Below are 25,818 nucleotides of genomic sequence, written 5' to 3'. Positions count from 1 at the left end.
ACCTCCTCACCCCTCTGCTGTTCTGACTGAGATGTTTGTATCTGGGTGGTGTTTTCTGAGAACTGCAAGAGTGCAAGCAGAAAGCTGGCGCTTTTTCGGGCAGTGGGCTTAGTGCAGGTGGCACCTGAGAAACAGAGAATATTGTGATATTCGCAGGAACCGCATTTCTTCCACTCTTCTGAGTTGGTGTTTTAAAATCTATTCCATGTAACTTTGATTCTCAAGTCTGTCTGAAAATGTGTATGGGAAATATGTCTGTGTTAATTACAGATGGGATGCAGAAACATGAGGGCCATTGAAACTGCAGGAGAAATTGTAAAGTCTTTTAGGATTTTCTCCGTGTTTTCTGGTAGTTGTAATTATCTGCTTGTGGCCCATTTTCTGCTTTTTTTTTATGAAAGAAATGTAGTCCCCTTTCTGCTGCCTTTTGCTAGTGGTGCTCAGCCACACCCCGGGGAGCCCCTCTGATTTCTGTCACGGCTGAGCTGACGGTAACAGAAAGACTTGTGTGAAACTTACTTGGGTTTAAGACTTTTATTAATAACTGATTACGGATTAGGTGCAAAGAAGCAGATTATCTGTATTGAGTAGCTCATAGCTCAACCTCTTCCTAAGCCAGGCTTGCTGCAATGGATCGCTGGCAGTGAGATAAAAACCTGTGTGCGCTCCACGTGGTCCCACACGGCCTGTTCTTGGGGACAGCCCCAAAGGGCTTTATTTGGGAGCCAGCCAGAGTGTAAGCAAACCATCCAGGAGGTGAATTTGGAGTGATATCAAGAGAGGAGAGGCTATGGGGTTAAAACCAAGGGAATTTAGGAAGGTGGATATACGTGTCCTGAGATCAAGGGGAAAGGTTATCTTGATCCTAGTGTTTGGAAAACTGTGGGAGGGATGAAGTGGAGGAGATGGGGCTATCTTAGTCAAAACAAAGAGAAACAAACCCTCATTGTCCCAGATGGGATGGACTGATAAAGAGAAGTTATCCCTGTGTCTGCTTGAAATTTGGTAGCAGGCTGGAGAGGCTGTAAATGCGCGTGTAGCAGCGGGGAGGGATTGTGTATTTCTAATTCCATTAGCGGTTCTAACAGTGTCAAAACAGCGAGATCTAAGCTAAGGGATTACTGAGCCCAAGGGAACACAGAGTTTGGACAATGGTCTGACCACTCAAAGCTGGCAGAGTGCTGGGTTTTAGTTACAGCGCTGTGGCTAATAGCATCAAACCAAAATAGTTACAGGAAATATGCACAGAACAACTACAAAATATTTTCCTTCAGTATCTGCTTGAGTTTTCTTTGCCTCCTTTGTTGTGAAGGTGTTTTGACAGATGCACTTTATTTTCTGATGTGGAGCCTAGTTGTGAAGAAGAAATGGTATGGCTGTGGCACAGTGCCAGTTCCTGGCCATGAAGGTGAAAGGCAAATGTTTTACGGCTGGGAGATGTTTGAAAGCCATTAACTCGTTTTATTAGCGGAGTTGGATGGCCATTTGGTTGAATTTATTCTGTTCTGCTTAACAGTTGAAAGATGCATGAGTGTTATGCAGTCTGGGACTCAGATGGTTAAGCTGAAGAGTGGAACCAAAGGGCTCGTTCGTCTCTTCTACCTGGATGAGCACAGAACCTGCATCCGATGGAGACCGTCCAGAAAAAGTGAAAAGGCAAAAAGTAAATTTTTAATGTCTTAATTTCTGGGGCAGTTCAGCATTAGAGTGTGAATTACAGACAGAAAAGTGAGCAATATCTTTTGAACTTATTATATGAATGCTCTTCACTTATTTTAAATTTGGGATGATACTTAAAATGAAGGTTGTCAAAGGTGTGAGTAGAGTTTAAGCACCTACTAAAAGCTTGGGAGAATAAAAGGAAGGGAATGTGGTTCAGCGGCATGTGGACATTTTCCATGTGCTCATGTGAATTGTGAACAAACTCAGTGGGGACTCAATAACCATGCTGATCTATTTGAATTGTATGCACCACAACTTAAATACAGAACCTAGAAAAGCTTAGATGGACATTTCTTCATTGTAACAACTGATAACTTTCTTTAGGTATTATTACATCTTGGAGTTACTGTGTAGCAGTGTTTCTCATTGAAACTGTTCCTGTTTTAAACTAGCAATTCAAATCAGCAGTGTATTAAGTAAAATAAGGACTGGAACTACAGAGAATTGTCCTGGAGGCTTGAGATTTTAAAGCAAGCAATTGGCAAGGCTGTGGCCAGTGATAGTTGGTGCTTTTGGGACCAGGCATGGCAGCTGAGGGCTGCAGTGCAGCAGGGCCACTGCTCTGTGCGTGCAGTGTAGGCAAGGACGAGCCTTGGTGTCAAAAAGCCCTTAGTGATGTGAAGATCTGATATTAAAAATCATTGAATGGTTTTTAGCCTGAATAATTCAAAATCACTGAAAAGCAGAAAATAACTGGGTGATTATTACGAGTATGTCAATTTTTGGTTTCCCTTTTCCCCTCAGTTGTCATCGATTCCATTTACAAAGTCACCGAAGGCCGGCAGTCCGAAATCTTCCACCGCCATGCGGAGGGGAACTTTGACCCCAGCTGCTGCTTCACCATTTACCACGGCAACCACCTGGAGTCCCTGGATCTGATTACCTCCAACCCAGAGGAAGCTCGCACCTGGATCACGGGGCTGAAATATTTGATGGCTGGGATAAGTGATGAGGACTCACTTGCTAAGCGACAGAGGACGCACGATCAGTATCCTTTTACAAGCCTGAGCAATGGCTTTCAATTCAGTATTTCTTGTTTAGTTTTTTAGTGAATTTGGTATTGGGTGTTATTTCACCTCAAGCTAAGTGCCAAAAATTTTGCCATTGATTGCAGTAGAAATATTAGTTAGATTTGATGTGGACACTTACCTGTGCAATAAGACATCAATTGTGCCTTAGGAACTGGATTAAACCCCACTGAGTCAGCGGGCAGGCCTGCGTTTTTTGTTAGTGAAATCCCTACTGGAGGGTACAGAACTAATTCCTGTGTAGCTGTTCCTTTTCCATACTTCCCTTAAAATGAATGTTTTGTGTGTGAGCATGTGCAGCCTGGCTGGTCTGGGGTTCGTTGTGCTACTGGCCACCTGTGAAAATCCTGAGGTGTCCACCAGGGAAGGATTTCTGTCCTCTTCTGTTTGCCAGCTGTGCCTCTGTTCATCCCCTGAAAATTACAGGGCCCACTAGAAGGCACCATTCCCAAAATATGGGAACTGATGGGAGACTTGAATTTGTTGGCCTCTGCACAGCTGAAACATGAACGTTTTTTTTGGAGTCTTCTGGTAAATTGCCTGGTGACTTCAGGCCCTCTCCATTTCTCTTGTTTGGGGTGTGTCAGATATCTGTGCCTACTGCTCAGCCTCCATTGATCGTCAGAATGACAAATCTGTAAAGCTCCTTAAATGTCTTTTTAGCCTAGTAACCCAAATGCACTTCTGTCAAGGACTGCTCACTGAATATTTTCTGGATGTGCTTTCTTTCACAGAGTGTTTACTAGTGTGTCAAACATAAAGAACACTTCCCCCTAAACAAACAAAAATATCTTGATTATAATTGTAACCTCTTTCTTGCCACGTGGAAGAATACAAAACAATCACTTGTAAATACTCCTGCTGGAGAATATACACACACGGCATTTAATTTATATTTTCAGTGTTTAATTCTGATACGAGATAGGCACAGATCCGTTTGGGGGATATATTGCATGCTCTGCTGCACACACACTCAGCTTGCTATATTTATCCATGACTTTTTCCGAGCTGCACATATCTGCTCTATGGTGAACCATCACTTCAAGTCTTGTTTGTGTTATCAAATGCGGCAGCTGGGAGACTGCAGACAAAATGACCCAGTAACGGTTCCAGCTAGAGCAAGGATTTAGGAAAAGCTGCAAAGGAATATATGTGCAAAAAGGGGGTAAAATTCACTGGTTAGAAAGCAGAGCAGTTCATGCAGAATTAAGGGAGGTGCAGGAAAATATTAGAGCAAATCCAGCAATATTTGAAAATTACTTTAGCTTCTCCTCTGAGAATATACTCAATATCAGAAATAAGGGAGCAAAGGAGCTGGTGTCGTGAACCAAACTACAAGTAATCCTCATAAACCAGCGCCACTTTTAAGCATTTAATGAAACTTCTGTCCATAGCAAGGGTAAGGGGAAAAACTTTTTCAATGCCACCTCGAACAGACATCAAGCTGCAGAATGTCCCAGGAAAAGTTTTAGTAGAGCTGAGCTGTACAGTGTACAGAATCACAGCCTGTTTTCTGGCCTTGACAGCTGCTGGTTTTGACACCACTTTGTCCTTGTGCAGGGAGAAACAGCAAATGTATAATTGCTGTCCGTTCTCTCTGTACAATTTATCATTGTATGCACTTGTTGCTGCCCTGTGGGACACCTGACATAAAAGGTGAGGACAGAGATGTTAGAGGGAAGGCGGTGGTTAAAGAAGTTGTCCAGAGGTGGATAAATAACAAGGATAGAGATGAAAGAACTGTGTAACAATCTTGGGGGAAAGAATGTGGAAAACAGGAGTATTTAATTGTTAATGAGATTCTTAAGGAAACCTCAGGCTCGTAATAATGTACTTGGCCTGGATTCACCAAGTCTCCATTAAGCCATCCACTTGCATTAGGTTGCATTTTCTGATACGGATGGCAGCTGGGCTGGCGTCCTGGGAGTCACAAAGCAGGAAGCCCCCGGATATTAACTCTAGGAAGGTCAACACTCTTCGTTATACCTGATAAAAGGTACAATAGCAAGTGGTACGTACCACAAGGGTACGGTAGTAAAAAATATAGCTTTGGTTTGGCATCAGCACAGGGAAAAGCATGCAGATCGCACCAGCTCTTTTCCAACAATGAGTCCTTCAGGGTGTAGCCCCAACATCTCTAATGCAGGCTGTGGGAAATCTTAATTCACGGGTTTTGCCCAGAGGCTCTGACTCAAAAAAGATGTGTTTGTGAAGGCTGGATTGAATAATGCCTAGTTATTCCCTAGCAGATGTTAAGGTGCTCTGCTAAGGAGTTTCAGCCTCCTGCCCAGAAGAGCTGGGGACGAGTTTCATTCTCCTGAGCTGAAGCCTTGTCCTCGTCCTGCCCAGCTGCTCTGCCTCCCTCCTCCAGGAGGAGACCACACTCCTGTACGTTTCCTTGACGCGTTTGCAGCTGGGTGAAACAAACCTTTGAGGAGGCTGACAAGAACGGAGACGGCCTGCTGAACATTGAAGAGATCCACCAGCTGATGCATAAACTCAACGTTAACCTGCCCCGCAGGAAGGTCCGGCAGATGTTTCAGGTCGGTGCCTCTAGCACGGGGTTTCACTGTGCTGAGACAGTGCCAGTTGTGGTCTGCTTCTGTACAGAACCACAACAGGGTCTGAAAGCTGGGACTTAAAGCCCTGTCCTTTCCAGCATCTCAGATTGTTTCCCAAGTCTTGTCTTATTCAATTCATGAATTTTACTCTTTAGATGTGTTATTGTTTTCATTGCTATGAGCTGAATTATTCTACTCTGGCAGTGATGGTTGCTCTGCTTCTATTGAAATCTTTTTTTTTTTTTTTTTTTTTTTCTTTCATTTCCTTTGTGGAAAATTATTTAATAGAAACTAGCTTTATGAAAGTGATGATGGTTCTTTTTAAAACTTCCTCTCTTAGCCACAATAATTTTTATTTTATTATTTTACTTCTGTTGTCTGAAAACAGTTACAGTTGGGCTGGTAGAAAATGGTTTACAACGTAGGAAGGAAAGATAAGCCAAGGACATGATGGAGAGCAAAATGCCTGAACGTTAGCGGAGTGGTTTCTGTGAAGGGGAAGTAAAATTTGGTCCTTGGAATGCAAACAGACGAGGTCTGCTCATTGCACCTGCTATTACATGAGCTCCTCTGGTCCAGAAGGTGACAGCATGAACTGGAAGAGCTTTCTTGAGAAGGAGGACATGATAGCAAGGTTGGGGATACTTTCTTTCCTTGGAGAGAGGAATTCTGGTTTGGTAAACCTGTGTGGAGACGAGCCCTCGGGCTCAAAGGCAAGTCAGCGTTGAAAGGGCTCTGACAGCAGGCGCTGTGACCTGCACTTTAACGCTGCTTGGAAAAGGCCACGGGTTTCATAACGAGAGGCAAAACATTGTACTGCAGAAATATATGAAGGATGTTACTTGTGGGAACAACAGCAAGTCTCTACACATTTATTTCACTTTGCCTACATCATCTGCTTGCGTTCTCAAGAGTTGTAGCTCCCCTGAAGTTTGGTCATTGTGGGGACCTGGGTAACGTTTGACAGCAGTTCCCCAAAATACATTCTTTGTTCTGGAAATCCAAAGCAATCCTCTTAGGCAGATGTTCACAGCAAAAACCTTGTATTAACATACGTTAAGTACTGTTTTCTTCTCTTGCTACCTCTGAGGATAAACAAAAACCACAACCAAGGCTGGGGCTACCGGGATTCTGTTTTGGTGCCGAGCTCAGTGCTGCTGGCTCTTGGACACCCTGCAGGGAGCTGATGGGGGGCTCAGAGTGCTGCAGCTGGAATTACCATTAATTTAAGACCATGGCTTGCTCTGAATGTTTTTAAATGTCAGACTCTGTTAGAGGAAGCCAAAGGGTGAAATTATTATGTTCCTTGCTATGTTGTAATCCAGGATAACTGCAAGACGTACAGGAGAGTATCAGATCAGAGCAAGCCCAGCGCGTGCTTCTTCACAAATTCAAAATTGAAGGTGGAATTGAGATCTCCATAGGGAACCTGGGGCTTCAGTGCAGGAACTGTTTTCTCCAAAAAAATCCAATAGAGAGTATTATCGTTTTGTGGTTATTTTAGCCTGTGTGTAGAAGGCTTTGAGTCTGAGCAGAATTTTGCAGATTAGAATTTATTAAATTTCTGTTCTGTGCATAAATCCTCTTCTGCTTTATTCCTTGAATTCACCTACTTTCTGGCATGCTTACCTACGTGTCCTTACCTCTTAGGAAGCTGACACAGATGAGAACCAAGGAACCTTAAATTTTGAAGAATTTTCGGTGTTTTACAAGATGATGTCCTTACGTCGAGATCTCTACTTGTTGCTCTTAAGCTACAGTGACAAGAAGGATCACCTCACTGTTGAAGAACTTGCTCAGTTTCTAAAGGTGGAACAAAAGGTATGGAAATGTACGTGCATATAAATCCAAGTATAGGGAAAGGATTATGTGAAAAACATTTAGCTTGGGGCAGGGGGGTGGGGAACAGTTTTTTTTTTCACAAGAGATCTGTATTTCTAAGGGAAGACTGTATTTTTGTGATGCAACATAAAGATGGATATCACAGCAACCTGCCAAAGTTCAGAAGGGTCAGGGGTCCAGGATACTACCTGGATGCTCCAGGGAGGACATGCACGAAGATGCTGAAGTGCCCAGGAACAGCTGAAGGGCAGTGGGAGGAGAGGGGCATGGAGGGACCCAGAACGGGAGGAAAAACACGTGAAAGAGGCAGAGAACGCTCTCTGGGGGTGCGGAAGGACATCAGGAAAGTACTGATGCAACAGGAAAACGAAGCTGACTGTAAAGCCTGGCATACTGAACCCACCTTCTGTGTACACACTGCCCAAAATCCCGAACACAGGCAGGGCTGTCAGCTGTAAACACTCTGCTGACATTATTCTGAGAGGGGGAAAAAAAAGAAGCATGACTTCCTTAGGTGAACCTCTAGGCAGCGTACTTTAGAAGCATCTTGCACTTTTTGCCTCTTCCCTCTTGTCTTCTCACTCGCCATTATTAGCAGTATTAAAGCACATTTACCTTTGTGTGTTTTCAGAAGACAAAAGTGATAGCAATGACCTCAGGCAAGGCAAGATTGCCTTCAAAAGCTGGTGATGGTTCAGATCATAATGCAGCTCTAAAATGCCTTCAACCAAAGAGCATCGAGTTTTTGCTCTTGTCTGCTTGGAAACCTGTGGGTGCTCTGTCCAACTCCATCTGCTACTATTTTGGGGCAAGACTTTTGAATATTACACAGAATCACAGAATCACAGAATTTTCTAGGTTGGAAGAGACCTCAAGATCATCGAGTCCAACCTCTGACCTAAAACTAACAGTCCCCACTAAACCATATCCCTAAGCTCTACATCTAAACGTCTTTTGAAGACTTCCAGGGATGGTGACTCCACCACCTCCCTGGGCAGCCCGTTCCAATGCCTCACAACCCTTTCAGTAAAGAAATTCTTCCTAACATCTAACCTAAAACTCCCCTGGCGTAACTTTAGCCCATTCCCCCTCGTCCTGTCACCAGGCACATGGGAGAACAGGCCAACCCCCACCTCGCTACAGCCTCCTTTCTGCTATTCTGCTATTCTGCTGACTGGGGATAGAATAAGTGTTTTTTGTTTTGGTTTGGTTTTGGTCAGTTTGCTAAGCTGGCCTTCCTAGGAGAACACCCTGTTGCCCTCACCTAAGAGCCTGTGAAACAGGATTATTTCCATCTAGGTGCAGCTAAACTCGGTTCATTGCAATTGAAATTGCAGTTTTATGGCTTCAAATGTCAGAGGAGCAGAAAACAGGCATAAAATAGGCTGGTTTCCTAGAAGTGGATGATGTCCAGTCACATCTGCATGCCTGCGGGTTGTCCCTTTGGGAGTGCCCTTTCCTAATGGATCGATCGGGGTCTGAACTGGCCCCACCCAGAAGCTGCTCTCCTGCTAAATGACAGATTGCTTCCACAGCAGGACCTCCAGGGGCTTTTGACTGACAGTTTGGCTTGTACTTGTCTTTGAGTAACGTGTGAAATGGGCAGCTTTGCAGTAGGTTCTGGACCTGCCCAGTGGGGGGAATGGCCTCATGCTCTTTGGAGCCCCATCGTGGTGCAACTCTTTGTTGCTCTCGCTCATGGTTTCATGCACTTACAAGGCTGCTTTGGTGTTGCAAACTTGAGATGTTTGGTTTTGGTTCTCTGAGAGCAGGAGAATCCATATGAAAAGGGTCTCCTGCTGCTGGCTGGGGGTCCGGTACTTTGCAATATCATTTTGTTTGTGCTGAGAAAAGGACAACCTGCTGAGATCTTTCCCCCAACAGCACCCTCTGTGTGCTCCAGGAAAACTTATTGCTCCTTGTATGCTGTGCCCTCGTGCTCCCGCATGCAGACCCCCATGGACTGTTCTCAGCACACCTCCAGCTTGGCACCAAGCCGGTGTCCTTGGTGGTTAAAAGGTTAAAGGGACCCTCATGCAGCCTGGATGAAACTGGCCGCAAAACTATTGCCCCACTCATTTTAGTTGAACAGAACAGGGAGTAATTTCCTAACAATTAAGCCCTGGGAACACACACCTGTAATTATGTAAAGCTTTCCTTAATTATTCAGTTTGGGCTGGTGTGTTTGGAGTCTGCCTGAGAGTCTCAGCCAACTCTTACTGCATGCCCACACTAATTAGGTAGTGCACAGGAACAATTAGTGATCTGGTAAATGCTGAAAATCTGATGAGAAGTGGTAAGAAATGGGGATTAAATGCATTTTAAGAAAATGACTGTTTTGCACCAACTCTCCGTGCTCTCTTGGAGTTGGTTTTGCAGGAGTGTGATGAGGCTGCATGTGTCAGGGGATGTGCGCCGGGCTGCGAGCTGAGGCAGCGTGTGCTGAAGGGTGTCAGGAACCTGCATCCTGGGAGGAGTAGGAAATGATGAGAATATCAATGTTGGTACAGGAACTTTGAGAAGAGAGGCTGTGGAGGTTGTTGATGTGACACGAGGTTCATATCTGGTCAGCCCTTCTGCTTTCTGCAGCAACCTCAGTGCAGCAGCACAGGCTCTCAACCAGCAAGCAAGCTGATGCCTTCCCTCTTCTCATGCTTATACAAAAGAATTATGAGTATAACTGATTTGTGTGATGGCTCCATATGTTATGACTTTTTATATCAACATATTGCATCAAGATTGGAAGCATGGATTTGCTTTGTTTATTTATATTTTGTTTTTCTTATAGAGTAATTAGCTGTGAACAGCTGAAGGCTGAACTATCAGTGCATGGTTGGCATCCTGTCTGGGAACACCTGTCACCAGCACTGCACTTCTTTTCTAATTTCTTCTACTTTTGTTTTCCAGCTACTCTTCTGGTTTACATTGTTTTCTCTTATTTCATTTCCCACAAGAATGGGAAACCAGGGTGATTCATGCTCCTCTGCAGGAGAGCTCTCCCATCACCTGGCACCGCCGTGCTCTGCACCTTCTGATGACATTATAGTTTTGGCAATTGATTTGCCTGACCTGCTTCCAAAGAAATTGATGAAGTCAAAAGTGATTTTGCTCTTTTTTCCTGCTTCTATGCAGAAGGTTAGGGGTAATGTTGCATTTTGTGTAGGATTTTATTTTGGGTAAAATGATTGCTAGTTTATTTACTTAAAAAACAAGATCTCATTGGTCATCCAAAGGCTGATACTCTTTTAGGGAGTGTAGCCATATCAAAATGAAAGCTTTTAACTAGGAATATAAAAAATAATCCCATATAAAGAGGTTTTAGAAGTCCCATGGTTGGCCATCTTCAGCAGTCCCTGTATCTACGTATTTAATCACTGATGGTAGTCACTGCTATTCGGTATTCCTTCTAATGAAGGACTTTAAAACTTAATTAAAGCAAATTTATATTAGTATCCTAAGTCATAATCTCTCTTAAGCTACAGTTAAAAAGCACAAATCAGTGGCATTTTCCCTAACAGATGCAGCTTTGGGCTAGATTAGACATTTTCATTCGCAGAGCACACAAGCACCCTGCCACTCAGACATCAAGGAGCGGTGCGGGATAATGAAAAAGTTAATTCTGGCCAGCCTGTGCTGAAGGAGGGCTGCTATGAATAGTGCTTGCAATCAACCAGCAACATCTATTTGAGCTGGGATAATCAGTTGTTTTCTCTACCAAATTGTTCTCGTTCCTCTTACCCAGTGTAATTCCAGCGGGCGTCTCATGTTGCCGGCTTAGCTGGAGATATAAATAAAACGTTCGGAGAGGCAGACGGGCTGGGTCTTGCCTTCCCTGGGCAAGAGGAAAAGCAGAGGGAAGGAATAAGGCTGGAAAACCTCTCTTGCCATGTGAATACTTCTTTTTTCAGCTTGAGGTGCCAGCTGAGCTGAACAGCTTGCTCTCCTCCCGCAGCTGTCCCCGTAACGTCGATCCAGCTGGGTGCTGGGTGCGCCGCCCCCTGCTCATTCTCTGCATTTAGGCTGTTAGGAGAAAAGGTTGGTCATGGCACCCATGTTTCTCGGGGGGAGCTCAGCTCTTGGCAAGATCAGCCCCTTACAGAAGCCCAGATCGAGAGTCAGCTGCTTGGAGAAGGCGTCAAATGCTTGGGCATTGGTTGGATGCTGGGAACAGGGAGCTATGGGCAGAGCACAGCGAATGGGGTTGGTTTTGCCAGCTGAAAGAGAAGTCCGTCTGTAAAAATAACATTTCCCAAAGGGACCATTTGGGGATTTAAACAATAAATGTTGCCTGATCTGCAGGGTGGCTTGTCTCCCTCCTGCCGCAGCCGTGCGAGCAGAGATGGCACCCGTTGGGAGAGAGGAGCTGCCCGGCCCCTGCTTCCAGCCTGCCCCACGCCTTCATTCGGAGGCAGGGGTTGGAGCTGCCTCTGGCAACGGGGGCAGAGTGCAGGCACTAAGCAGAACATTGGTACAGAGAAGCTGCCAAAGGTTTTAGAGTCATTATTGCCATCCTGTGATAGAATTAGTAGAGGGGGGACAGGGGTGAAAAAACGATGAGGGGAGTGATGAGAGCTGCTTCCCTCTGACTTTAGAAGGAACACAAGCACCCCTGGTGCTCTGGCCCCATCAGGCAGGACTTCAGCTGGGGGCTAGCTGAAGCTGGTGACAAAAGTCTTATTTGTTTCCAAAGGACTGCTGCTTTTCATTTCACAATCTAATTATTTATCTCATAGTGTGTATATTACTCTCCTAGAGAATGAAGTCTCTTGAAAGTAATGAAATTGCAGGAGTGGAAAATGTGTGTAAATGAAATCAAACCCTGCCAAATCTTTTTTTTTACATGTTTAAGTAGATTGTACTAAGGAATATCACATCATAGTTCTCATTTCAGCACAATTGCCCAATGCAACTATTATTAATTCTGCTGAACAGCTGATTTTTTTTTCTTTTAAGCTGAAATGACAACTTTTAACAGCAATCACTACCTCTCATTCCTATTTTTCTCCGAAAAGGTGAGAGCCATGTGGCTTGTGGAGAACTGACAAAAAATCAGATCAAGTCCTTTTACAATAGGGTCTATCCTCTTCCTATTTGACTGAGCTCAGTGTTTGATTAGAAGGTTTTCCATGGGACCCAGAGGTCTGAAGTTGGTTTTGACATGCTGGTCACATAGCAGAAAAAATAAATACATCAACACTGTCCTTTCTGTGCAGATGAATAACGTGACGCCAGAATATTGTCTTGACATCATACAGAAGTTTGAGGTCTCAGAAGAAAACAAGGAGCAAAATGTTCTTGGGATTGAAGGTAATGCTTTTATTTCTAAATTATTTTTATGTCCTGATCAATTATAGTGGAATATAAAAGCCTTAACAGTATTTTCAGGTATCTTATAATATTTGATGACCGTGACAGCAGATGACAGAAGAAACCAGCAGTCAGCAGTACAGGTGCATTGTTGTGGGTTGTGGGAGATGGGTGGGCTCAGCTGCCCATCAGGCAGCGATCCATCACCCAGCCATACATCACAGCCACAGCACGGTAATTCGAGGGCTTCAGGCTTGCATGTTTTTATGGCTAACTGTATATTTGTATAGCACAGTATAAATGTAGTTATACTACACTACGTTCTAACCAAAGTAATACATCAAAGTTTGCATTCTGTCTCTGTAGGGTTGGAATCACTGCTGTACACTCCATTGATTTATGATTATGTGAAATAAAATAGGAACAGTTGCTTTTTCCTTGGGTTTTTGTAACTTATTCACCTTGTTTGCTAAAGCAATTGCAGACGGTTTATTTACTCAAAATCCAATTTAGTATCAAATTCAAATCTGAATTGGAATAAAACAGATTAAATACTATGGTCTGTTAATTTGCCCAGAAGATAGTTTTCATGAAGCAGAATAATTTACAGGGTGATTTCTCTAGGGAGTGGGGGGGAAATGTTCCTCCACACAGCACTTAAATCCTGGGTGCAGCCTCCTAGTTCTGAAATAAGTTTCTGGCGTGACTCTGGGCAATTCATTGAAATTTACAGTGACAGAAGGAAAGCAAAATGAACAAGCAGTGACATTTAAAAAATATTTATGAAAGCTTTTATGTTCCTTTTAATCTTACTGCTGCTCCTTTTATGTTCGAGTTGCTTTCAGGGTTGATATTGTGTACACCGTCATTTTTGAAATATTTTATGCTTCACATTCTCAAAGGAGATATTTTTTAAAACTTTCTCTGTTTTGATTCTAATCTGATTTGTAGTGCTATAAACCAGTACCATCTTCTGCAGCATAGAGAAAACTGTAAGCTAGAGTAAAATTCCCTAAATCAGTGAATTGGTTAGCCCAGGTCCCCATGCTGTCTGTTCCTTAAGTGGCTGCTACCTTGGCTGTCCATGGTACCTTCTGTGGATCTGCAGAACACCAAACCTGTGCTCTTCCAGGCCTCGTACCCTACATCTCTTCTGCTACACAGAATTTGTCTTTGCTGTTGGATTTGACATAGGGAGGCTCTCCACACTTACAGAGGAATATTAGGCGTGCATTTTTGTCGTCTGCTCCTTGCGGGTTTGAAGGAAACACCTGATCTAAAAACAGTTGGGTAGTGGGCATGTAGATGTGTGGTTTTATCTGGCCTTCTATATACCTACTATTCTTTACTTTCGTGCTTATATTTAAATCCTAAATTCTGTTTTTACTGTTGGTTGTTAATTGGTTTATTTCTGAACAAGCTTAGCTCACTGCCACGTTTTGCAAATACTTCTTGATTGTGTAGTGCGTTGTTTTTTGGGGGGGCAGTCATGAATGTGTTTTTCTAGATTAAAGTTTATTTTCTAATTCAAAGCAAATTGCGTAGGGACAAGATTTGGATCTTGGGGCCAGGGGTTAACACTAACAAGCACAATGGGAAAACACAGCTATCAGAGTGCAAATCCTTTGCCTGGGAAGATGCACGGCATCCACGCAAACCTTCCTCTGTTCAAAGGTTTCACCAACTTCATGCGCAGTCCTGCTTGTGACGTGTTCAACCCATTGCACTGCGAAGTGCACCAGGATATGGACCAGCCCCTCTGTAACTATTTCATTGCTTCATCTCACAACACGTACCTGACGGGAGACCAGCTGCTGTCCCAGTCCAGAGTGGAGATGTACGCGCGGGTGCTGCAGGATGGCTGTCGATGTATTGAAGGTACGGTTTGGTGGGACTTGTAGCTGTGAGAGGTAGGATAGACATTCCCTCTCAGCACAGTCAGTGACAAACCTAAGGTGTCAATGCTTCACTATCTTACTAATTTCAGTGGAAAAATGACTGGAGGAAAAGGACGGGTGAGCAAATAGTGCCTTCTGCCAACACATCTGTGTGTGTGTTTCTGTCAACATCTGAGCTGAAAAATGCAGTTTAGGTCAGGCACAACAGACATAAGATGCTGCTTTGTTGGCTGAATGCTGGTGTAAGAAAACAAGATGCTGCTTGTTTATTTGTCTGGTAGCCTGGAGGTGGTGTTGGATTGTTGTTTAAATTCTGTTTGATTTAAATAGTAACAAAACATTATTTTCCTCTGGATGTTTTGACAAATCTAAACTCAGTCAGTATTAATTTTGTATCATTAATGTAATGTATATTGCAAAACCCATCACTGGAATTAGATTGGAAAAATTAACCTGAAAAAACTGGGTGGTCCGTCACTCTTATTTTCTTCTGTAGGAAAGTTCCCTCTAGTGCAATCGTATGTTATTTTGCCTCACTTCAGAACTCTTGTAGATACTGTACAGTGTAGGTAAGAGCCCCGTAGCTTGTCTTTTGTGAAGTTAACTTTCTTTAGAGGCAGCAGTAGTAACAAGTTTGATGTAAATCCAGACCACACTAACGCATTAGAAGTATTATTGTCTCAATCCATTCATATTTCATATTGGCATGTGATGATCTCAGTGCTACTCCCACTACACACTTAGTCATCAATCACAAGTTTAACCGCAAGGGGAAAAAAGGCTAGATATAAAAAAAAAAAAAAAGAAAAAAGAAAAGTCTGCAGAAGCTGCTTTCCCAATAGATAGCTGTGAACATTACTTGATCTATTCCACCTTTGTAATTTTGTGTATCAGGAAAAAATGAGTTTAATGTAAGAAGGGGGAGGCAGGCTAAGGTCGCAGATATTTTGTTTAGTAAATGAAAAGACAGTCTTGTTAGTGTTAACTAGAGAGTTATAATGGACTGAATGAACCTTCCTGACACCTGTACAGTTGAGTGGTGTACATGAGTTCTGTTGGCAAACAAGATCAGCAGAAAAATGTAAGATCATCGTCATCTCTTAATGTATAGCTTTTTGTCTTCATAGTGGATTGCTGGGATGGTCCGGATGGAGAGCCGGTAGTGCACCATGGGTATACGCTTACCTCTAAAATACTCTTCCGTGATGTGGCAGAAACTATCAATAAGTATGCTTTCGTCAAAAATGAGTAAGTGTAGAGTTAGCTTTGAAGCTAAACTTGTCTGTTTTGTGTAACTAATCTCATGTCGAAGTTCAATACCAGGAAGTGGGTGTATTCCCTTAAATACACAGAGAATATAGAAAGTGGATTAGGTTCCCCTGCTTACTGCCTGTATCAAATTTATTGATCAGCTTCACAAGCAATACTGTCAATCTAATTACAAAGTTCAGCTGAAGTTAGAAAGACCTTTCATGCATTGTAAACTCAAAAATACTTTGAACAGACTGAGACTGTTTGATATCAAGTGATTATTTTGGTTCTTTGAACAAAACTTCCCACTCATTTCCCCTGGGAAATTCTCCTTAAAAATCAACCCCGTAATATTCTCTACCTTATTCGATACTTTATTTCAGTAGGAAAATTGAAAAGCTGTCTCATACTTAGTATAAGAAAATACAGAGTTGAGAGGTAATGTTTAAATTTGAGTTTTCTTTCCATGGTGCTATATAACAAAGTTCATTATGAAAATTGCAGAGACTTGAGCCATATAGATAAGTCTATATGTACACGTACACACATAACAGTCTAAAAAATCATAAATGGATGTATAAAATTTTGAGTAGTCTGGGGAGAAGAAAAGTAAAATATGTATTTGGAAAGTATAGCCAAATATCTCTGCTTCTCCTCAGTCTGGTCATCTTCAGAGGTTTGGTCTGACTCACCATAGCTGCACTTATTAAGACAAAGGCAAAATGTTCATGCTGCTATTACAAAATATTTGGAAGATGAACAGAGAGGTGTTAGCACTTCTGTTGAACCTGATGATTCCAAAATGCTTGCTGATCACAGCATATACAGATTTGGTACGTGGCTTGCAAAGGAATATTGTAACTTCTGTCCAACTCTATACAACAGGAGGGCATTGCATTGCTGATGAGTTTTATTGTGCGTTTCATGGTCTATGTCTCACACTTGGTGATCATCTGTTTCAAATTTTGGCACTAGTGGGACGGGGTTGGAGAACCCTCCTGCAGGGATTAGCAAAGGAATTCTGAGCCCCCAGGGATCTGGGAATTCATATCTGAAGTCATTCCTCTCAAAGCGAGTCTGTTTCCAGACTCTTGACAATGCAAAAGCAAATTACTTGAAACAGTTTGTGGTAAGCTGCTATGACTCCATCTGGGGTTTTTGTTTGTAGGTTTCCAGTGATACTGTCTATTGAGAATCATTGCAGCATCCAACAGCAGAAGAAGATCGCTCAGTACTTGAAGGAGATATTTGGTGATAAATTGGACTTGTCATCTATAGTCACCGGAGACTCCAGGCAGCTTCCTAGTCCTCAAAATCTGAAAGGGAAGATCCTAGTGAAGGTAATTTGCTACTCATGACGTGTTCAAAATACAGCAAAAGTCAGCATGTGGTATTTATGTAGGTCTTTTGCTTTGGAGAGCCAGTTTGTCTGTACCATGAGGATCAGTACAGATGCAGTAAGTTACAATTCTGAGCTTTTCACAGACACATCAAAACAGGGGTAAGCCTTAGCTTTGACAAGTGTCCCAGAACACTTCTCTAAGTGTTTTAACAAGGAGCTGTTATCAACAGCAGTGTAAAGAAAAGTCTTTCTACTTCTTCAGCATCTTGTCTAAGAGCCTTACAGGCAGAGATGCTGGTTTTTAAACCTTAGCACTGAGTCAGGGGAGTAGAGAAATGATATAAAATGCATCTTTGTGAATAGGAGGGAGTGTGACAAAATTATCTGATACTTTTCTTTTTCTGAAATTTAATTTATGTTATTACAGAATCACAGAATTGTAGGGGTTGGAAGGGACCTCGAAAGATCATTGGGTCCAACCCTCCTGGCAAAGCAGGTTCCTTAGAGCAGGCTGGATATTTTTCCCTATCATTCATATCAATCTAAGTGTTGTCCTACAGTCTTCCGTTACAAATACAAAATATAAAGTATTTTGGAATACTATGAAATCATCTGAAATTTTCTTGCAATTTCTTGCATTTCCCTGCATCTCCCTCTCACCCTGCTATGAGCAGTAGTTCATGAAATGAAACTATTTTCATGGTTCATCAGCAGTGGTTATGAAAGAAGAGCACTTCAGAAGGTAGCTAAAGAGCAGCAAGGGAGGAGTAAGTGTTGTATGCAAGATAAATTTTTTGAGCCTCTCAGTGTAAACAGATTTGCTCTGAAAGGAATTTCAAAGACCAAAATGGATCTAATAAGAAAGAAATGCTATGCAGGCCTTTGAGAGGATGATTAATAGAGTTGTAGCTTATTAGATTGTCTAATTTACTTTGACACACGAGGTCAATTACTTTGCTGCGAGCCCTTGAGATAACATTTTTGCCTCTATCCTCCATGTCAAACTGTCTACAGTGATTCACAGTTTAGGTTTGATGCTAGGTTGAACATATTTTGATACATAGTAGAGATGTGACTCTGAATTAGAAAACCTTCAAGTGCTCAGCTGTGATTTTGAATTTCATTGAAGTGGTTTTCTTGTGTAACTGCTGGTTAATGAACTACGTGAGCAGGTAGTGTCAGCGTCGCAGGGAGCTGAACTAAACAGTAACTAATGTCAGTCGTGTGACAAAACGGAGCGGACCTAGCTTGAAATATTATCAGAGAATAAGAGGCAAGAGATTTAGTACTGTGCTGTTCTGCTATGAACTTTCGTGCTGGTCTTCCCAGCACATAGCAGCTAACAGTGGCTGAAACTGTGTGAGTAGTTACAGAACGGTGCGGAGCTGGGCTGATTTTTTTAGGACAAGGAGTTCTGTTTTCAGCATCACTGCGTCTTGTCACAAAGTCTTATCTCCCATCTCCTGTTTAAGTTAAACAGCCATGTTAGAACAGATAAAATGTTTAGGAATCAACATCTTGTTGAAGTAAGCCAGTTTTCCATCTTTTTTTTTTTTTCTATTATTTTTACAGTTTTATACATTTTTCTTTGAAACACTGGATTGATTAATTAGCCAAACAATTTCAAGTGGTGGCCACAGTTCTCATTTTGTTACTGCATATAAAAAGTAATTCTGGTAATGGGGGTTTAAGCCCATATAAATGTTCAAGTATGAACTGCATTTAAAGGTCCTTCCGCATTCTGAGCATGCAGTAACAAAATAAGCTTTGCTGCTTCCTTCATGATGATGGCTACTCTCACTGAGTTCTTCTGTGCCTGCATTTTCCCTTCTGATGCAGAGCCTATAATAAAGTATCAACTACTGATTCTTGAGTTTTATTTGAAGTACACGATGGTCTGATTGCTGGGGGTAAGCCTGGAGCATCTAGGAGGCAGCTTGAAAATGAATCATTCAGACGCTCACTGGGTTGCTCCAGGGATGGGAGATAGTGGGCTTTTTTGAACGAGTTTGCAAATATCTTTCAATATGAAACTCTTCCAGAAATACTGAACTCCCCTTGTGAAGACATGACTCCTTGAGCCAGTTTGCATGAGATTCTTTGAAACTGAATTCTAAACTATGGCCACCTTTAAATTAGAAATAGTTGAGTAACGGGATATTTTGGTCTTTGCACAACGTAACACTGACCATGTGTGCATTTATTGTGAATATTTTTCCTCGTTTTTAGGGAAAGAAGTTGCCCTACAGTCTTGGAGCAGATGCTGAGGAAGGAGAAGTTTCTGATGAGGATAGTGCTGATGAAATTGAAGACGACTGCAAATTAAAGTCCTGCTATGTATGTGCATATACACATTGCCCAGAACTGCTCTATCTTCACATTTCTTGTGTGCATATTCCATAATCCTGCTTACAGTTATTAGCAGATTAAGGTTTTTAACTTAGATTTCTAAGTCAGGTCCTTAGGATGCAGGAATTATATCACTCCACATTTAGATATGGAATGAATTTGTTCAGAAATGCAGGCTGTTCCTCATTTATGCCACATAACTAACAGGTATAAATATCTTACACTGGGCTGAAATCATTGATGCCAGCACAATAAGCATGCTAAGATTTGTCAGGTACAAATGCGTAGTACTCAAAGCAATCATATGAGGGAAGTGCTACACAGTTTCTAAATGAAAATTATCAAGAGATGTGCAAATGAAAAGTCCAGTTCCTTCTTTTCTGACACTGAAAACTGTTTTCTCTTTATTTCCTAACTCCTGCTGTTTATTTTTCTGTTGTTGGTTTTCCTAATGCTTTTTTTTGGCTACAAACTGAAGCTGGTGTGCAATGCTAATACACGTTCTCCAGCAGGTGCTTTTTTTCAAGTCAGAAGGCAGCCTTGCTTCACCAGTCAAAATTTTTGAACAAAGAAGATATTATCAAGGGAGATGCAGAAAGAATAGATCAAATTCAAATTAATATTTAGCAAGTATAATATTGTTTATCTTTGCTTCTGAATGTAGCCCAGTGAGTTTGCCTTTTTGCCACATAGAAGCCCCTTAGTGTAGCTCTCATTAGCTGTTTATGGTTTGAATATCAAGCTTTTAACTTCTCTGTATCATTTATGCCAGCTATTGGCAATGGGAGGATTGTCAAAGTAGCTTGGGGTTTGCTTTACAGGTGACAGAAGTCCCCATCTGAACTGAATCGGTGGAAGGAGATGTTTATGCTGGTTCTCCCCCCTACCATGAGGTTGCTAAAATGCTACAGTCAGTACACACCTTTTGGAGGATTTGTGTACATTACACAAAAGGGCAGATTTTGCTTTCTTTGATAAACCAAATCCCTTTGTCCTACTAGACAAAATCCTGATTAATTCATTAATAATTTAGAGGTCAGATTGCACTTGGATGTAACTCAAGCCATATGCTCCACATGACAGTCTCATACAGAAGTACAGTTTTGCTTGCAGTAAGAGCGTGGAGTGTAGGATAAATCAGCCTGCTTAATGCCTCCAACTGTTGTATTTCTGTTGGCATTCACTACAGAATTTGAAATGTAGTGTATTAATTATGGGTAATCCCATAAATCTTTAGGATTGTGATTGGTTTAAAGTACAGCTTCTTCTTTATATACACTATCTTTAAACACTTCTGCAGGTTTAAGTTTAGGGAATTCACTGCCCAATTCACTGTCCCGTGCTGTTGAAGAGGAGCACTGTGTCATCCACATTTGCTTTACCAACACGAACCCAGCACTTCTGGTGAGCAGAAAGACCTAAGACAAAATCTTCAGTCCTTAAAGCCAATGCAGGAGGTCTTTTGTGGCCAGGAAGGGAGCACCTTAGTACAAACAGTTGGTCTCCTCCTGTCTCAGGAGAGTTCTCCTGCCCTGTGGAGAGAGGAATGCTCGGTGCATGCTGCTGTGCCCTAAGATCCATTTTTGTTTTAAGCACCTTACGTAAGAAACTGTTTGGTGTCATGCTACTACTGATTATTTCCCTGTCTCACTTCTTGGAGCAGGAATCTGATAGCATTTGGGCTGACAGTTTTGAGGAAGTGTGTGGGTGCACTGGCTGTGAACTCCGGCTGTGCCTTGAAGGAGGGTCAGGCTCGTGACTGCTTGAAGCAGAGCCACCACCAGGGCCTGGGGTGATCCTTGTGGTGGAGAGTACTTTGGTGAGGCAGTGCAGACGATGTGTCAAGGGGATTAAAGAAAGGAAAAGATGATGGCAGTGACAATAAAAGCCACAATAGGAGCAGGATTGCACAAGAAGCTTTTCTTTGCAGTGAAAAGAAATGTTGGGAGTGCCTGAGGCACGTGTACTGCTCCCTCAGGCTGTCCCAGAAGTGCTGGAGCTAGTAAGCTATTTTAACCGGATTTCTTGATGCTTTTCAGAGTAATGGTGCAACAGAGCACCAAGTGGAATCTTTTATAAGAACAAAGCTTGAATCTCTGATAAAAGAATCCCAAATCAGGGACAAAGAAGATCCTGACAGCTTCACTGTGAGAGCACTGTTAAAAGCAACTCACGAAGGTCTAAGTGTTAACCTGAAACAGGTAGGTGGTTTTTCCCCCCCCTGCACATACTGAATATTAGCCAAGGCATATTGCATATTTCTTAATTGAGAAAAGCAGTTTCTTACTAACAGCATCTGAGAGTTGTATTCTCTTTGAAATGAAAACTTGGAATTATTTCAGAAAAAAAATCTCTAAGGAGAGGATTTGAATGATAAATGTGAGGAGTATCTTGTTCAAACCTGTTTTATTTCCTTCTAAAAGTTGGAAGCAATTAATTGAGCAAGCACTGATATTGCAAACAACTGTCAAACAATTTGGTCTGTGTCTGGGTTTTGGGGAAAATCCTCTCTCTACAGCCTTAATCCCATCAATGCTGGCAGCGATAACTGACGGTGTTGTCTGCTGCCTGCAATGCTGGTGGCTGCTTTGTGTAGCAGTAAAACACGGGATCGTGCTTTACTGCCCTAAGCAAGGTTCTGTTTTTTCATACCCAGAAATATGACTTATATAAAGAATTGGTAAGTTTCTTTTCCCTTTTGAGACAAAACTACTATTGCAAAACAGTAAAATGTATCGGAATTTTGTACATCAGTAGAGTCTGTACCGTGAATCCACCACCACCATATTTCACCTCAAGCAGATGCAAAGCCGGGTTATGTTAAATAGGGAATGAACCGTTCAGAGGGATGTGCCTGCTCTAACTGGTATCAGTCTCCAAAGTCAGGCATGTGCAGTTCTGCTTTCTGCACATCTTCTCGCTCTTTAGCTTTTTGTAGTTGTTGCCAACCTTTCTCCAAGGATGGACCTGCGAGACTTTTGCCTGAAGCCAGGCTTGACTACAGAAAATATGCTCAGCTCGTGCTGATGCTTGAGGTGTCTGGTCAAAGCTGCATCGTGGTGAGACGAGGCTGTGAGAGCCCGAAGGGCAGAGCCATCTGACCTGGGCAAAAAGGGTTATTTCCAGATTGTGGCTTCGCAGCGTGAGAACAGTCAGCTTGCCTCCTCCCTTTGGCCTTCGTGAGGTCAGAGAAGTGGGAGATCAGAGGGCAACCTGTGTTTGTAAACATGATCAGATACGAGCCAGTTCAATATTATTTTGAGCTAAAAAAGAGCTGTTCACAATGCAAAATTATGTACTAATCTCTAATAATTATCAAGTTTTGTTGTTTGTTTTTTTTTAGGGCAGTGTATAGTGTAAATTTTAATTTGATTTGCTATTGAAACTGTCAAGGATTCGCTCTTGTCTGAAAGAGACTGTTCCTTTATCTGCTAGGGTTTGCTTCTACGCTTTATGGAGGAAAGGAGCTAGGAACAAATTTTTGGATGTAGATACAGGGCTTATTGACTTTCCTGGATGTAAAGAAGCCATCTGGTTCCTTTATCGTTAGAACAGCCAGAAGTAAAGTCCAACACAGTGCAGTGAATAACGAGTTTGTTGGCGTTGCTGTGAAATGCTGGGGGAATATTCTTCAGCACCTTCAGGTCTTTACTTTGCTCTCTGAAAGATAAAGGGATGTGCTTTTCTGACAGAAGAAAGCTAGAAGCTGCCAGGAATTATCAAGCCAATGTCTAGGGACATGCCTATAGATGTGAAACTTGGACTTCAGGCTGCCTATGAAAAGCCCACATCTGCTAGATAGATAGATTTTTTTTCCTCTCCTTTTCTTTTGCGGCTATTTTATGTACACTTCCATTTCTGTTTGTTTGTTTTCGCTGAATTGGTTTTTCTACATGGTTGGTTGCTGTCTTGAATGTTAATGTTAATTCTTTTCCTCACTGTTAGAGGATTGCTAAGCTAAAATTATGTAAAGAAATGAGAAAAGTCCTGTAATGAGGTTTTATATTTAAATTTGTGTTCAGAGATTAGTATGTTTTGTTTAGGTTTTGATTCCCTTTTTTCTCTTGTGCATTACAATAGTGAATCAGAGTGACATACAAAAACTTGGGGTTAAAATCACGAATCATAAAACTACGGGGTTAAAATCGTGTCTTTCAGAGACTGTAGCAGACTTTTAAAGGTACTTCTGAAGGTATCTAGGTGTACTCATTATTGCACTCTCTCTGCACAGAACCTGGACACAAAAGAAGGTGGAAAAAAGTCTCATAGCCGATCATTAATGGGCAACTTTGGTAAACACAAAGTAAGTAAAACAAGAGACTCATTTTGCTGGCTTATGTCTGACTTTCTAACAACACGGTATGCCTTACTGCTTCAGACAGGCACGGTGTGTGTGAAGACAACGAGGAAGAACTGCTTGGTTACACTTGATGTAATTTTTACAGTTCAGAAGAAGAATATAGCTGCCAAGAGCACAGAGAGTCGTTCAAAGACACACACTCTCAAAACCAAAAACATGCTGAGCAGGACGCACGCTGCGTAACTGGAAATCTCCGCAGCAATTCGGGAAAAACAGCAATTATGAAATACTTCATAGAATTTAACCGGCCACCACCTTATCTGCTGTGAATCCAGCTAGAAGCCATCCACAGTTCTTTAAGTAGCCAATACCAGGAATGTATTTACAGTTCGATTATAAGTTTATATCTCTAATGTGGCCACATTTCTTTCAGTGCCTTTAGCTAAGTGCACGTTGCTCAGTTCGTATGTGGTGAGGTCTGCAAGCACCCGCTGTGCATGCTAATGGGGGCTTCACCTCGCACCCTGTGCTCGCTGCTGGGGAAAAAGGCTGGGGGTGAGATGTCACAGACACAACACGGAGCCGCTAAAAACAGCTGGTACACTGAGGGCTGGAAAGCGTGTCAGCAATTTAATTACATCGACTAGTTAAGGGATATGGCAGCTAGGAAAGCCCATTCATTTAATCTCTCCTGGGAAAAAAAAAAAAAAAAAAAAGACTATATATTATAATTAATGATTATATCGTAGGCTGAGCCAGTAGCTTTCCCCTTCTGCTTTTACAGCTAAAGGGAGCTGGGAAGGATAGCTGCTACTGATATCTTTGCAGGTGTAGAATTATCCAACTAGGGATATTGCCTTGTGATGTCTTCAGCCTGGCTCTTGTGCCAGCTGTACCCATGTGTAAACTCTAAAAACTGCCAGACCGAGAGGCTGAGGCTGGTAACTCCCGCAGGTTAACTGCAGGAATCATCCCCAGTCCTCACCGCTGGGTTCCAAAACTGGACTGTGCAAATGGTTTCCACTATGGTCAACTTTATTTCAGCACTAAGCACAGCAAACTAAAGCATGTACTAAATTATGAGCATTATTGGTTTATCATAGCGGGAGAAATTAATTCTGTGTTCAATTATCATCTAGCTGTATGAGCAGAAGGATAAGGAGCTTTCAGTTAGATTGTGAATTACCTCATGATGAGAAGGGAATTAAAGAAACTCTCGTTTGAACTATAGTTAGTGTTACAAAAGATGCGATGTTGAAATTGGAAACTGAAAGAGCAGATGCTTAAAAAGGTGCTTTTGAGATTTTAATCTTTTTATCATAGCTAGTTGCTCTACTGTATGCTGTAATAAATTAGAATAATTTGAATGCTCATTTGTGTAGCTCAAAAGGCAGTAGAAAAAATATGTTTGAGAGTTTTGCCCGGAGGCTGTTTGTGTTCTCAGCTTTGTGAATGCATTTGTTACATTTCCTAAATTGCAGGGGAGGGAGAGCATAGGTTAAAGCAATGCTCTGTTCATTTAGATCCTGCTGTGTGGTGCTGTTTGTTAAATATGGTGCGGGCCCTTAGCAATGCGGCAGGACCAGTGCCAGCGTACTGGAGGCAGTGGAGCAGTGCGGAGCTCTTCAAAGCTCTCCTCTCCCTGCTGCTCAGCTCCACACACAGCCTGTTTGTGGACGTGGTGGGCTGCAACAGCCTGGCAGGGCTGCAGAAACAATTCTCATCCAGTTTGGCCTTCTGTGCTGGCCAGCAGGTAGACCTGCTCCCCGCCTGGTGGCTGGGCTCTCAAAGAGAGACCAGAGTACAGATGCTTTCTGTTGGCTTTCCTTCCCTGTATGCCTGGGAGCATTCGCAGTTCTGCTGAGGGCTGTCTGCTGTTGAACACCCAGGGGTCGTCCTGTGTCCATGCAGGACAGCGGTGTCCCTGCTGCGAACGTGTGGCAGCTCCCCCACCCACCTGTCACTGATCATGGTAATGTTAACCTGCAGAATCACCCCATGCACTGACACAGCTGTGCTTGGTTCTTTCCCACCAGAAAGCAGGGAAGGCAACATCCAAGTACAGCGCATCAGACGATGAAGAAAATCAGCAAAACTCTTCTGGAAAGGAAGCAGGGCAGCTCCACAGGTGAGCTAAGAAGCACCACGGCTGTATGTTCCCTTAGAGCTAGAGCATTGTTATTACTATTAATATGTATACGTCACTGACTCAGATAAG

The 25,818-nt window shown here is 42.4% G+C and overlaps 1 protein-coding gene across 7 annotated transcripts in view; it reads left to right on the top strand.

Moving 5' to 3' along the window:
* PLCH1 (phospholipase C eta 1) overlaps window positions 1-25,818 on the top strand; it is a 63,604-nt gene that overhangs the window by 25,195 nt on the left and 12,591 nt on the right. For all 7 annotated transcript variants that reach the window (XM_068691550.1, XM_068691548.1, XM_068691549.1 and 4 more), the window contains 12 exons: window positions 1,517-1,663; window positions 2,467-2,710; window positions 5,164-5,293; window positions 6,962-7,132; window positions 12,367-12,460; window positions 14,135-14,338; window positions 15,486-15,606; window positions 16,778-16,949; window positions 19,181-19,288; window positions 21,340-21,501; window positions 23,532-23,603; window positions 25,637-25,728. In XM_068691550.1, the coding sequence (XP_068547651.1) occupies window positions 1,517-1,663; window positions 2,467-2,710; window positions 5,164-5,293; window positions 6,962-7,132; window positions 12,367-12,460; window positions 14,135-14,338; window positions 15,486-15,606; window positions 16,778-16,949; window positions 19,181-19,288; window positions 21,340-21,501; window positions 23,532-23,603; window positions 25,637-25,728 (1,717 nt within the window). The remainder of the gene's footprint in view (window positions 1-1,516; window positions 1,664-2,466; window positions 2,711-5,163; window positions 5,294-6,961; window positions 7,133-12,366; window positions 12,461-14,134; window positions 14,339-15,485; window positions 15,607-16,777; window positions 16,950-19,180; window positions 19,289-21,339; window positions 21,502-23,531; window positions 23,604-25,636; window positions 25,729-25,818) is intronic.

Source organism: Anas acuta, chromosome 9, assembly GCF_963932015.1.
Source record: "Anas acuta chromosome 9, bAnaAcu1.1, whole genome shotgun sequence".
Taxonomy (NCBI): Eukaryota; Metazoa; Chordata; class Aves; order Anseriformes; family Anatidae; genus Anas; species Anas acuta.
This window is presented reverse-complemented; position numbering and strand designations above follow the sequence as displayed.